The following is a 15,725-nucleotide window of genomic DNA, read 5'->3' as shown; positions in this document are numbered from 1 at the left end:
ATAGGATAACTCCCGAGGGGGGGGGGAGGGTGGTACACCAAACACAGGAGCTGGGTCGGCACAGTGTATTGATCTTCGTTCTTAATCTTCTAACCACAAGTATTTTATTCTACACTATTTATACGACTATGGTACGTGTCAGAAGAGGGAAACCACTGCCTTTTTAGTACGTGATCTTTACGCTGAGCCATCTATATCTACAGACGTGTAGATATGAGATTCAGCCTATCACACCTCCCCTGAAAAGGTAAGGGTAGGGGTTCCCTCCCCTGAAAATAACCCTATTGATAATATAGTTTAGCTCTGTTCTTATGTACTAAGTAATTCTTATTATTCTTTATTATTTCTAAATTAGAACCTATTACATTCTTTATTATATATGGACCTAAATACAGATCGTTTAACTTATTATAACATTCATTCTTAATCAATATTGAATCTCCTATCCTAAAATTAACAATGTTGCATTTCTGGTCGTATGTCGACTTCCTTTGAACTTTAGTCTGCATAAGATTATTTCTGGCATCGGAATGTGCTTTCTGTAACCTAAATTTTAGTTCCAATGGGTAATTATCATATACATATAATGGGTCTACTTTATTATCAAGATTACTTGGCACATTGCAGGATTTCCCAAATACTAGTTCGTATGGTGAATATTTTGTACTGGTATTTATCGAAGTATTGTATGCAAAACACCAATACTGGACCCAGGAGCTCCAATTTGAAGTAAAATTCCTAGTCTGAATCCTCAGATAGCTGCCAAGATGCTTATGCCAGTTTTCTAATGAACCTATACTTTCGTGGTCACGGTCGCCATGAAATAGGATAACTCCCGAGGGGGGGGGGGGGAGGGTGGTACACCAAACACAGGAGCTGGGTCGGCACAGTGTATTGATCTTCGTTCTTAATCTTCTAACCACAAGTATTTTATTCTACACTATTTATACGACTATGGTACGTGTCAGAAGAGGGAAACCACTGCCTTTTTAGTACGTGATCTTTAAGCTGAGCCATCTATATCTACAGACGTGTAGATATGAAATTCAGCCTATCACACAGTAAGCAAACTGTTCAGGTATATAGCTTCCTTCATTGCCGATGCCAAGCTTATATACTCCGAATGACAAGATGAAGTGCTCACACATCTCTGTTTTTCTGATCTCCAGCTTACACAATCAGCTCCTAACATGAAAACATAATCAGAATAAGAACGCCTATCTATCAAACAACCTCCCCAATCAGCATCCGAATAACCATGCAATGATTTACCTGTTTTTTTGTAAATAAGTGCATATTGTTTCGTATGCTTCAGGTATCTCAAGACACGCTTTGCTGCATTCCAACATTCCTCGTTTGCTGCATTCCAACATTCCTCGTTACTCAATACAGCCACCGTATTCGTAATATCAGGTCTCGTTCCCGTAGAAAGATACATCAACGAACCTATATGGGTATTGTTCACGCGCACTGCACTTATTCACCGGTTTTTCTATCTTTTGCTTAAATTCCATAGGCGTAGATATCGGTTTACATTTATCCATATTAAATTTAATTAATAAATCGTCAATATATTTTTGTTGTGACAATTTCATTCCATTGTCAAATCTGTCAAACTCTATGCCTAACATATACTTCGCAATGCCATAATCTTTCTATTCAAACTTTTCGGCCAGTTCCTTTCTGAAAATTTCGACGCATTCACCTCTTTGCGATGCGACGAGTATGTCATCCACATAAATTAATACAAAGAGTTTAGTTTGCGAGTCTATACTTTTAAAATAAAGGCATTTCTCATTTAAAGATGCTTGCAATCCCATGCACTTCAGCTGTTCATCCAGTTTGATGTTCCACTGTCTACCAGCTTGTTTCAGGCCGTACAGCGACCTCTTGAGCTTGCATACATCAGGGATCGGATACCGGTATTTTTTTCGGAACGGTTCCGTACGTTGACCCGAGAACTTTACTTTAGCGTTTCTGGTTCCATTAACCGGTATTCTTTTTCGTTCAGTGAACGAACGTTTATGAGTGAGAACTGTTCCGAAGAACAGAATTAAATGATACGTTCTTTAAAGAACAGTTCGCGGGAACGGAATTAAATGATACGTTCTTTAAAGAACAGTTCGCAGGAACGAAATTATTTCGGTTTTTCTATTTCCAAGAATTTGAACGAACAGTGCAAGCGGTGTCGGCCACGGCCATCACTTTAGTAACTTTAGTTTGATTTGAGACTAGCGGTGAGTACACGTGGCGTCGAACGAAACAAATACGTCGAAAACATTCTGCACCACAACCACAATGAAGTAAGTTTTTTTCTTTTAACTTAGTGCTTTCAATTTTACCGATTTTAAAATTTAAGTAATTTCACGACGCTTAAGTATTTATTTACAGGCAATCGTACAGTCCAAGGTCAAATAAGGACGGGACGCCGCTATTAGCAAGAGCGAGCGTCCTTATTTGACCTTGGTATGGTCATCTCAGGTGTGTGTGTGTGTGTGTGTGTGTGTGTGTGTGTGTGTGTGTGTGTGTGTGTGTGTGTGTGTGTGTGTGTGTGTGTGTGTGTGTGTGTGTGTGTGTGTGTGTGTGTGTGTGTGTGTGTGTGTGTGTGTGTGTGTGTGTGTGTGTGTGTGTGTGTGTGTGTGTGTGTGTGTGTGTGTGTGCGTGTGCGTGTGCGTGTGCGTGTGCGTGTGCGTGTGCGTGTGCGTGTGCGTGTGCGTGTGCGTGTGCGTGTGCGTGTGCGTGTGCGTGTGCGTGTGCGTGTGCGTGTGCGTGTGCGTGTGCGTGTGTACAATATACACTACTTTCCCATTAATTGTGTCGTTGGTACTGTAGATAGTCAATTACCATAGAAATTACATCAGCTACTATCAACAATGGACCTTTAGGGTCAGTTGCACCAAACCGTCTGTCACCGTTAAAGCATTCGTTAAATTTTATTGTATGGACAGTTCCATAGGCGTCTGCTGCGTGACGATGATGTGTGTGTCAAATGTGGTTGATGCAACGGGCCCTTAGTCTAAAAACGTCACAATGAAAGATGTGAAATGTGCAATTAGTCACAAAAATAAATTGTTTTTAGTATTCAACACTCCCGTGTCCCAGAACTCGAAGAATCCCAATTCATCCAATGTTATTATACTGCTGCGAGTGAAAGGGGCACTAATGATGATATTTATGACTTGATCGATGCACAGAATGAGCCACTGAGTAAGTACTTACCTATACTAAACCTTCATAAACCTAAATACTGAAACTCTGCCCGGTGGTTCGGTGTTAGGGCTTGCAATTATCCGTCCAATTCGAAATCCGGATGATTCGACTCGATATTTGAAAATCCGGATATTCGGATAAAATGGATATTTCGAATATTTTTTATTTTATTTAATAAATCTCATAATTAGTAACATAATTATGTACTACGATACGAAAAACACGTCGTAGGAAATTGTTATTTTATAATCAGGCTTGAGCTGTTGTTCGTAACCTTAATGTTAGGTTAGGTTACTTAGTTATTTCATTCTTGCCTTTTTTAGGGTTCCGTAGTCAACTAGGAACCCTTATAGCTTCGCCATGTCTGTTTGTCCGTCCGTCCGTCCGTCCGTCCGTCCGTCCGTCCGTCCGTCCGTCCGTCCGTCCGTCCGTCCGTCCGCGGATAATCTCAGTAACCGTAAGCACTAGAAAGCTGAAATTTGGTAGCAATATGTATATCAATCACGCCAACAAAGTGCAAAAATAAAAACTGGAAAAAAATGTTTTATTAGGGTACCACCCCTACATGTAAAGTGGGGGCAGATTTTTTTTCATTCCAACCCCAACGTGTGATACATCGTTGGATAGGTATTTAAAAATGAATAAGGGTTTACTTAGATCGTTTTTTGATAATATTAATATTTTCGGAAATAATCGCTCTTAAAGGAAAAAAAGTGCGTCCCCCCCCCCCCTCTAACTTTTGAACCATATATTTAAAAAATATGAAAAAAAATCACAAAAGTAGAACTTTATAAAGACTTTCTAGGAAAATTGTTTTGAACTTGATAGGTTCAGTAGTTTTTGAGAAAAATACGGAAAACTACGGAACCCTACTCTGAGCGTGGCCCGACACGCTCTTGGCCGGTTTTTATGAAATGACTTCAGTTGCCCATAAGATATATGATTTTATTTTTATGTAATTTTGACTAATATTTGATATTAATGAATTTTAATGCTAGAGACATAATCTGATTGCCATATGAGGCAAAACGTCATGTTGTGATCGTTTAGATCGAATATTACCTAAAAAAGGTATTACCTACCTACTCCTTGTTTAAATATCAGATTGCATTTACGAGGTTTTCATTGCCGATTTATTCAAATGCAAAAAGAACTATGACATATTACAAACACCATTTAGCTTTGTTAAATAACAAGGCTGAATGATCTTTCTCTCTAATAATTTTCACCTCTTATCTTTGATGACTTCGTGACTCCATTCCAGTTACACTCGGGACTCTCGGGTAGACGTTCTTAGCCAGAGGGCCTTACGTTACGTATACAGCGAAAAAGTTTTGGTGTTGCAACACTTGCAACCTATTTTGAAAGGATAAAATGTAAAAGCGTATCTGCTTAACTACTTCATCTTGTTCTGCAGTTCAATACTAAACAGGTCTTCCGCCGCGGGATACATAGAAGACTTCTTTTTGTCAGAAAATTTGAACAGTTTTAGTTCTGTTTGCAATTTATTTATTTATTTATAATGTATTCGGATGCTAACAATAATGAAAGTGCAGCGTTTGATACGGTACTCAGTGTCACTTGATTGATTGAGTTAAATTGATATACATTTACATGAGATTATCCACAAATATTCATGAAAAAAACCCTGCCTGCTAAGCCGCGGTCCCGGCGGATTCGAATCCCGGTAAGGGCATTTATTTGTGTGATGAGCATAGATATTTGTTCCTGAGTCTTGGATGTTTTATGTGTATGTAAGTATGTATTTATCTATATAAGTATGTATTCGTATCGTCGCCTAGCACCCATAGTACAAGCTTTGCTTAGTTTGGGGCTAGGTTGATCTATGTAAGATGTCCCCCAATATTTTTGTTTATTATTTATTTACTTATAGTCATACTTGTTATGGAGAATTTTTGGCCAAAAGCTGCACTTTTGGATGGAAGCAAGCCGCTTTGCATGGTGATAGTAGACATTATAGTAAACGATTTTTTCCGAGGATATCGAAATTTCATCTCTTAGGAAGCCGAGCGTAGCGAGGTGTTTTATGAAAATGAAAAAAAATCTATCTTTTTATTGTATCGTCCGATTTTGACAAAACGTATCTCAAATGAAAGGTATTAATTTGTGTAATTTAAAAAAAATACAAAGAAAAAAAATTTAAAAGAAAAGTAAGAAAAAAATAAAAAAAGTAAATTTCCGTCTCGCACTGAATAACTTCAAAGAATGACAGACAAAATGTACAATGTCGATATACAAGTTTTTTTTAATCGAAGACAGACTTACTTTATGTAACTTAAAAAAATATTGAAAAAAATTGGAAAAAAATGTAAGATTTAAAAAAAAAACCTTAATTTTCGTATCACACTGAATAACCGCAAAAAACGGTAGACACGGTGTATAATTTCGATATATGATTTTTTTAAATTAAAGAAAAATAAATGCATGATTATAAACTAAAAACCGAATCGAAATCGAATCAGTAGTTTTTAAGATGCAAGTTGTCAAAGTTGGCTTAGTTTGTTTATATGGTCGCTTATAATAGTTATAATATAAATTCCTTAGCCAGAAAGTCAGAAACATTATATTTTTCTTACAGTTAAAAGTATGCATAGGTAATAGACATCATTATAAACATTTTTTTACAAGGATATAAAAATTTCATTCCTTAGAAACCCTTACAAAGACGATCCAATAAAAAAAACTGCCTTTTTTTGTTTTTAGTAACAGACATCGCTACGCTCGGCTTTCCAAGGGATGAATTTTTTATATCCTCGTAAAAAATTGTTTATTATGATGTCTATTACCTATGCATACTTTTAACTGTGAGAAAAATATAATGTTTCTGACTTTCTGGCTAAGGAATTTATAAGCGACCATATAAACAAACTAAGCCAACTTTGACAAATTGCATCTTAAAAACTACTGATTCGATTTCGATTCGGTTTTTAGTTTATAATCATACATTTATTTGTCTTTAATTTAAAAAAATCATATATCGAAATTATACACCGTGTCTACCGTTTTTTGCGGTTATTCAGTGTGATACGAAAATTAAGGTTTTTTTTTTAAATCTTACATTTTTTTTCCAATTTTTTTCAATATTTTTTTTAAGTGTCATAAAGTAATACCTTTCAAATGAAACATGTTTTGTCAAAATCGGACGACGTACAAAAAAATGAGATTTTTTTTTCGGTTTTCGTAACCGACCTCGCTACGCTCGTCGTTCTAAGGGATGAAATTATAATATCCTCGGAATTTTCAATTTTATTTTGATGTGTACTGTTACTATGTATTTTTCTGTGTCCGAAAAACATATTATTTCTGACTTTCTGGCAAAGGAATTTCAAAGTGGCCATATAAAGCGATCTTTCCCAACTTTGGCAACTTGTATCTTAAAAAATGCTGATCTGATTTCGATGCGGTCTTCAGTTTTCAACTAAAAATTTATCTGTCTTCGATTAAAAAAAAAACTTGTATATCGACATTGTACATTTTGTCTGTCATTCTTTGAAGTTATTCAGTGCGAGACGGAAATATAAATATTATTTTTTTCTTACTTTTATTTTAAATTTTTTTTCTTTGTATTTTTTTTTTTAATTACACAAATTAATACCTTTCATTTGAGATACGTTTTGTCAAAATCGGACGATACAATAAAAAGATAGAATTTTTTTCATTTTCATAAAACACCTCGCTACGCTCGGCTTCTTAAGGGATGAAATTTCGATATCCTCGGAAAAAATCGTTTACTATGATGTCTACTATCACCATGCAAAGCGACTTGCTTCCATCCAAAAGTGCAGCTTTCTTTTCATAACTAGTATGACTATTATTAAATAAGGTAGTAGTGCCACTCAAGGAGTAATTTTTGATATAAATCGCTTTAATATCGTAAATGTGTTAATTTTACTTTAAAATTTGTTTTCCAAATGAGCTTCTTAAAAATTGCAATGGTATTTCTGTCATTCACAATATTCGAATTATTCGTTTTATCCGGATTTTAACGTGCAAATTATCCGAATTTCAAAATCAGCGGATATATCCGGATTACAATACAAGCCCTATTCGGTGTCACTCCTAAAGTAGGTACTTACAGGCGACCGTAACGACATATGTCAATTAGGGACGCAGTTATTTGTAAAAACCGGCCAAGAGCGTGTCGGGCCACGCTCAGTGTAGGGTTCCGTAGTTTTTCGTATTTATCTCAAAAACTTCTGAACCTATCAAGTTCAAAATAATTTTCCTAGAAAGTCTTTATAAAGTTCTACTTTTGTGATTTTTTTCATATTTTTTAAACATATGGTTCAAAAGTTAGAGAGGGGGGGACGCACTTTTTTTCCTTTAGGAGCGATTATTTCCGAAGATATTAATATTATCAAAAAACGATCTTAGTAAACCCTTATTCATTTTTAAATACCTATCCAACAATATATCACACGTTGGGGTTGAAATGAAAAAAAAAATCAGCCCCCACTTTACATGTAGGGGGGGTACCCTAATAAAACATTTTTTTCCATTTTTTATTTTTGCACTTTGTTGGCGTGATTGATATACATATTGATACCAAATTTCAGCTTTTTAGTGCTTACGGTTACTGAGATTATCCGCGGACGGACGGACGGACGGACGGACGGACGGACGGACGGACGGACGGACGGACGGACGGACGGACAGACAGACATGGCGAAACTATAAGGGTTCCTAGTTGGCTACGGAACCCTAAAAAATGAGAAAGCCTTATACGGTCAACCGGGGTGGCTTTAAAACGCAGGGGTGACTTTGAAAATTTAGTTTTAAAGTCATACTGTAAGTAAATTCGCGATTTTCTATGGTAGATTTACAAGAATATTTATTGATCTATTATCTATCTACTAATTACATGAACAGTTTCAGTAAATAATGAATGATGTTAATTTTAAAGCCGTTCAAATACCATCAAAGTAACCCCAAATTTTCCTAAAGCCACCCCGGTTGACGTAGCTCTCCCGCTCTTACAATCCCGTACTTGTTGGACCTTGGTCGGTTTGGTCGTCTGTAGACAGTGTAGACACTAATACACTCGCCAACTACAGTTGTGTATTCCATGTAGATACACCAAGGGCCCAATTCTCAAAAGCTTGTAACTTATTGTAATAATTTTCTAGAAATGTAAGTATATTATGCAAAATAAATAAGATATTTTTATTGCAGATAAAAGCTTTGACATAGATGATGAAGATCTAGCCTTCAAAAAAATATATATAGAGAAAAAACTACCCCATATCCAAGCGATTCTGATGACCTTGAGTTGGATGCAAGTGCTTATAGTGTGAGAAAGCTGTATAAAATATAATCTGCACTAATTTGTATAAATATGTGTGTTACTTAATCTGTGTGAATTTGTAATAGTGATATGTTTTTAAATGTTTTTAAGGACCAAGATGCAGTCCTTGAGAGAGCACAACCCATGCAATCCATTTATAGTGAACCGGAACCGGACGCGATGTGCCCTTGTTCATGCAAGCGTAATATAGTTGCAGTCGTTATAAGAAAAAAGTTAGAACAAGTTCCCGAAGAGAATTTACGGGCTTGTTTAGAAGATCTCGAAAATAAAATAGAAAAATATTATTAAATGTGTATCAAGATTATGTGTACTCTATCATAATTATAGCTTCAGTGTAAAAGTCAATCATATTTTGGTACATTCGTTAGTGAAATATCGTTATAAAATAAGGGTTATTCCACTAGTCAGAGTTACCACTTAGTTGTTACCAGTGGTAACTACAATGTTATTTTCCCATAGGCAATTACTGGAAAGATTATATCATAAGATTCATAAGTTTTGTTTTATTTTATACACATGTAAAGCATGACCAGAAATATATGACTACGCGCCATGTAGCGGAATTTCATTAAAACTATTTTCTTCATAGTCATCATACTATACTGAACTGTCACTCCATACATCAGAATAACAGCGCACTCCTGCCTGACAATAGTTATTTATATTTCTGGTCAGGCTTTAGTTTCTTAACCATACTTACCATATCCAACGCGATCAATGTTATTTTCACCAAATCTAATGGCAACAGCTGAGACTGTTTCCTCACCTTTAATTGATTGGCCTCAATGGCCACTGCGTAAGAGTCGTTAGAGGTGCACATTGACTTGCCTAATATCAAGGACGATAGATACCGGGACTGACAAAGCCCATACAAAAGTTTACCTCTGAAATGTCCCATACATTTCCGAGCGATTATTTCCGAAAAAATTAACAATATCAAAAAATGTTAGTAGTAAACCCTATTCATTTTTTAATACCTATCCAACAATAGGTATATCACACGTCAGGGTTGAAATGAAAAAAAAATCTCTCCCCACTTTACGTGTAGGGGGGCGGGCACCTAATAATGTTCTCATGCAATGATTAGTTGGTTTCGATTTAGCTTAATATATTTTTTGTTCTTATTTATGGTGTCTGTATTTAGCTCTGCCGTGAAAAATATTTAAAGAAATAAGGAGGCCGTTTCATCATCGCCACCAGTACAAAACAAGGTCCCACGTAAGAAGAAAATAAACATCGACGACTTCGATACAGGCACAAGCTTCATGAATTTTAGGCTGTGTGGAAGTAGCAAGTCTTCAAACCTAGCTTATTAAATTGTCATTCTCTAAAACCATGCTTTAATTTTCTACAAATATTAACGCGAAACGAAACCCAGTACTCGCTGTCCCGATTATACATGACGTCGGCACATTATTGCCATATGAAAACGATTTGTAGCGACACTCTTCCAGGGTCAAATAAAAACTTGTCAGGCTTTAGTTACTAAAAAAATCCGGATTTAATCCGGAGTTCGGATTTTGCCCTAAAAATAATCCGAAAATCCGGATTTTATATTATTGCAATCCCTAGGTATAACCCAATCCTTTCAGAAAATATTTACTTTATCACAAAATTATTTTAAACTTTCTTTTTGACATCGAAAAGGCTTTAGTTTTTTACATACCGAATAACTTTATTTCGGTATCATGATTCCTTTTAAGATAATTACATTATGTATAAGGTAAGGAATAATATTTAGAATACCTAAAATATGACAAATTTGCATTCTATTCAAATCAGTACGAGTATACTTCACGGAGTCCAAAACTATACGCAAATCAGAAGTCCAAAACTAGAAAAATATAGATAGAGACTATAGAGAGCGATTGCGGGCGCCGGTCGGCTCGAGCGCGAGTACTTGCGCCGCCGGCGTACGCGTCTGTGTGCGTGCGCCACGCGCACACACAACTTTACTATACAGGGCCTCTCTGTGGGTTCCGCCCCCGTCAACGCGACGGCGATAAAGACCTAAAAATCTGAATTCGTGCTTGCCTCCTGTATCGTCTTAATCCTTTAATGATTCCGTTAACGTGAAACTTTAAGTAGACAGGTTTTATGAAGACAATTGGCCGGTGAGCCCTACAATTTTAAAATTTGCCGCCCTTTATACATGGTGTATATTCTATGCTGTTTCTTCCTATCCTAATAGTTTCAATATCAAGCATACACTATCACTGCACGTTCGCTGTTTATACGCCGAAAGTTGCAACTCAAGTAAATGAAGTAAACAAAACAAACAACCTACCTTCACCTTCATTGCCGGCCGCGGCCGGCGGCTAACCGAAACAGAAATATACATGAACTTCGTGTGAAAAAGAGACAGCGAAAGGCGGCTCGTGCGTCGGCGAAAACGTTCGGCTCTGGCGCTCGCTACAGTCGCTATACCTACTCCCGCGCGGCTCGGAACGAAATAATATTGGTTTTAGGAACGCTAAAATTCTGTTCGTTCATTTAAACGTTACTGTAAGGAACTGTTCTTTGAGGGAACGAAATAAGAACCGAAACCGAAATTATTTTGTTCCCACTGAACAAAATTTATAATGAACCGTTCGTTTAGGGAACGATATAAGAACCGTAACCGAAATTATTTTGTTCCCATTGAACAACAGGGATCGGAACCCGTTCCCAAATACCATTTGATATCGTTCTTAAACCGTTACCTATAAATTTTGTTCAATGGGAACAAAATAATTTCGGTTACGGTTCTTATATCGTTCCCTAAACGAACGGTTCATTATAAATTTTGTTCAGTGGGAACAAAATAATTTCGGTTTCGGTTCTTATTTCGTTCCCTCAAAGAACAGTTCCTTACAGTAACGTTTAAATGAACGAACAGAATTTTAGCGTTCCTAAAACCAATATTATTTCGTTCCGAGCCGCGCGGGAGTAGGTATAGCGACTGTAGCGAGCGCCAGAGCCGAACGTTTTCGCCGACGCACGAGCCGCCTTTCGCTGTCTCTTTTTCACACGAAGTTCATGTATATTTCTGTTTCGGTTAGCCGGCTGGCCGCGGCCGGCAATGAAGGTGAAGGTAGGTTGTTTGTTTTGTTTACTTCATTTACTTGAGTTGCAACTTTCGGCGTATAAACAGCGAACGTGCAGTGATAGTGTATGCTTGATATTGAAACTATTAGGATAGGAAGAAACAGCATAGAATATACACCATGTATAAAGGGCGGCAAATTTTAAAATTGTAGGGCTCACCGGCCAATTGTCTTCATAAAACCTGTCTACTTAAAGTTTCACGTTAACGGAATCATTAAAGGATTAAGACGATACAGGAGGCAAGCACGAATTCAGATTTTTAGGTCTTTATCGCCGTCGCGTTGACGGGGGCGGAACCCACAGAGAGGCCCTGTATAGTAAAGTTGTGTGTGCGCGTGGCGCACGCACACAGACGCGTACGCCGGCGGCGCAAGTACTCGCGCTCGAGCCGACCGGCGCCCGCAATCGCTCTCTATAGTCTCTATCTATATTTTTCTAGTTTTGGACTTCTGATTTGCGTATAGTTTTGGACTCCGTGAAGTATACTCGTACTGATTTGAATAGAATGCAAATTTGTCATATTTTAGGTATTCTAAATATTATTCCTTACCTTATACATAATGTAATTATCTTAAAAGGAATCATGATACCGAAATAAAGTTATTCGGTATGTAAAAAACTAAAGCCTTTTCGATGTCAAAAAGAAAGTTTAAAATAATTTTGTGATAAAGTAAATATTTTCTGAAAGGATTGGGTTATACCTAGGGATTGCAATAATATAAAATCCGGATTTTCGGATTATTTTTAGGGCAAAATCCGAACTCCGGATTAAATCCGGATTTTTTTTAGTAACTAAAGCCTGACAAGTTTTTATTTGACCCTGGAAGAGTGTCGCTACAAATCGTTTTCATATGGCAATAATGTGCCGACGTCATGTATAATCGGGACAGCGAGTACTGGGTTTCGTTTCGCGTTAATATTTGTAGAAAATTAAAGCATGGTTTTAGAGAATGACAATTTAATAAGCTAGGTTTGAAGACTTGCTACTTCCACACAGCCTAAAATTCATGAAGCTTGTGCCTGTATCGAAGTCGTCGATGTTTATTTTCTTCTTACGTGGGACCTTGTTTTGTACTGGTGGCGATGATGAAACGGCCTCCTTATTTCTTTAAATATTTTTCACGGCAGAGCTAAATACAGACACCATAAATAAGAACAAAAAATATATTAAGCTAAATCGAAACCAACTAATCATTGCATGAGAACATTATTAGGGTGCCCGCCCCCTACACGTAAAGTGGGGAGAGATTTTTTTTTCATTTCAACCCTGACGTGTGATATACCTATTGTTGGATAGGTATTAAAAAATGAATAGGGGTTTACTACTAACATTTTTTGATATTGTTAATTTTTTCGGAAATAATCGCTCGGAAATGTATGGGACATTTCAGAGGTAAACTTTGTATGGGCTTTGTCAGTCCCGGTATCTATCGTCCTTGATATTAGGCAAGTCAATGTGCACCTCTAACGACTCTTACGCAGTGGCCATTGAGGCCAATCAATTAAAGGTGAGGAAACAGTCTCAGCTGTTGCCATTAGATTTGGTGAAAATAACATTGATCGCGTTGGATATGGTAAGTATGGTTAAGAAACTAAAGCCTGACCAGAAATATAAATAACTATTGTCAGGCAGGAGTGCGCTGTTATTCTGATGTATGGAGTGACAGTTCAGTATAGTATGATGACTATGAAGAAAATAGTTTTAATGAAATTCCGCTACATGGCGCGTAGTCATATATTTCTGGTCATGCTTTACATGTGTATAAAATAAAACAAAACTTATGAATCTTATGATATAATCTTTCCAGTAATTGCCTATGGGAAAATAACATTGTAGTTACCACTGGTAACAACTAAGTGGTAACTCTGACTAGTGGAATAACCCTTATTTTATAACGATATTTCACTAACGAATGTACCAAAATATGATTGACTTTTACACTGAAGCTATAATTATGATAGAGTACACATAATCTTGATACACATTTAATAATATTTTTCTATTTTATTTTCGAGATCTTCTAAACAAGCCCGTAAATTCTCTTCGGGAACTTGTTCTAACTTTTTCTTATAACGACTGCAACTATATTACGCTTGCATGAACAAGGGCACATCGCGTCCGGTTCCGGTTCACTATAAATGGATTGCATGGGTTGTGCTCTCTCAAGGACTGCATCTTGGTCCTTAAAAACATTTAAAAACATATCACTATTACAAATTCACACAGATTAAGTAACACACATATTTATACAAATTAGTGCAGATTATATTTTATACAGCTTTCTCACACTATAAGCACTTGCATCCAACTCAAGGTCATCAGAATCGCTTGGATATGGGGTAGTTTTTTCTCTATATATATTTTTTGAAGGCTAGATCTTCATCATCTATGTCAAAGCTTTTATCTGCAATAAAAATATCTTATTTATTTTGCATAATATACTTACATTTCTAGAAAATTATTACAATAAGTTACAAGCTTTTGAGAATTGGGCCCTTGGTGTATCTACATGGAATACACAACTGTAGTTGGCGAGTGTATTAGTGTCTACACTGTCTACAGACGACCAAACCGACCAAGGTCCAACAAGTACGGGATTGTAAGAGCGGGAGAGCTACGTCAACCGGGGTGGCTTTAGGAAAATTTGGGGTTACTTTGATGGTATTTGAACGGCTTTAAAATTAACATCATTCATTATTTACTGAAACTGTTCATGTAATTAGTAGATAGATAATAGATCAATAAATATTCTTGTAAATCTACCATAGAAAATCGCGAATTTACTTACAGTATGACTTTAAAACTAAATTTTCAAAGTCACCCCTGCGTTTTAAAGCCACCCCGGTTGACCGTATAAGGCTTTCTCATTTTTAGGGTTCCGTAGCCAACTAGGAACCCTTATAGTTTCGCCATGTCTGTCTGTCCGTCCGTCCGTCCGTCCGTCCGTCCGTCCGTCCGTCCGTCCGTCCGTCCGTCCGTCCGTCCGCGGATAATCTCAGTAACCGTAAGCACTAGAAAGCTGAAATTTGGTATCAATATGTATATCAATCACGCCAACAAAGTGCAAAAATAAAAAATGGAAAAAAATGTTTTATTAGGGTACCCCCTACATGTAAAGTGGGGGCTGATTTTTTTTTTTCATTTCAACCCCAACGTGTGATATATTGTTGGATAGGTATTTAAAAATGAATAAGGGTTTACTAAGATCGTTTTTTGATAATATTAATATCTTCGGAAATAATCGCTCCTAAAGGAAAAAAAGTGCGTCCCCCTCTCTAACTTTTGAACCATATGTTTAAAAAATATGAAAAAAATCACAAAAGTAGAACTTTATAAAGACTTTCTAGGAAAATTATTTTGAACTTGATAGGTTCAGAAGTTTTTGAGATAAATACGAAAAACTACGGAACCCTACACTGAGCGTGGCCCGACACGCTCTTGGCCGGTTTTTACAAATAACTGCGTCCCTAATTGACATATGTCGTTACGGTCGCCTGTAAGTACCTACTTTAGGAGTGACACCGAATAGGGCTTGTATTGTAATCCGGATATATCCGCTGATTTTGAAATTCGGATAATTTGCACGTTAAAATCCGGATAAAACGAATAATTCGAATATTGTGAATGACAGAAATACCATTGCAATTTTTAAGAAGCTCATTTGGAAAACAAATTTTAAAGTAAAATTAACACATTTACGATATTAAAGCGATTTATATCAAAAATTACTCCTTGAGTGGCACTACTACCTTATTTAATAATAGTCATACTAGTTATGAAAAGAAAGCTGCACTTTTGGATGGAAGCAAGTCGCTTTGCATGGTGATAGTAGACATCATAGTAAACGATTTTTTCCGAGGATATCGAAATTTCATCCCTTAAGAAGCCGAGCGTAGCGAGGTGTTTTATGAAAATGAAAAAAATTCTATCTTTTTATTGTATCGTCCGATTTTGACAAAACGTATCTCAAATGAAAGGTATTAATTTGTGTAATTAAAAAAAAAAAATACAAAGAAAAAAATTTAAAATAAAAGTAAGAAAAAAATAATATTTATATTTCCGTCTCGCACTGAATAACTTCAAAGAATGACAGACAAAATG

The 15,725-nt window shown here is 36.5% G+C and overlaps 1 protein-coding gene across 1 annotated transcript in view; it reads left to right on the top strand.

Moving 5' to 3' along the window:
- The window catches only part of LOC125229107 (cholecystokinin receptor-like), a 174,215-nt gene that overhangs the window by 69,040 nt on the left and 89,450 nt on the right, over positions 1 to 15,725 (top strand). Inside the window, 1 exon segment of the mRNA XM_048133886.1 lies at positions 13,222 to 13,234. Within this exon segment, the coding sequence (XP_047989843.1) occupies positions 13,222 to 13,234 (13 nt within the window).

This window comes from Leguminivora glycinivorella, chromosome 8 (genome assembly GCF_023078275.1).
Source record: "Leguminivora glycinivorella isolate SPB_JAAS2020 chromosome 8, LegGlyc_1.1, whole genome shotgun sequence".
NCBI classification, from domain to species: domain Eukaryota; kingdom Metazoa; phylum Arthropoda; class Insecta; order Lepidoptera; family Tortricidae; genus Leguminivora; species Leguminivora glycinivorella.
The sequence above is the reverse complement of the archived record's forward strand: the minus strand, read 5'-3'. Positions and strand labels throughout refer to the sequence as shown.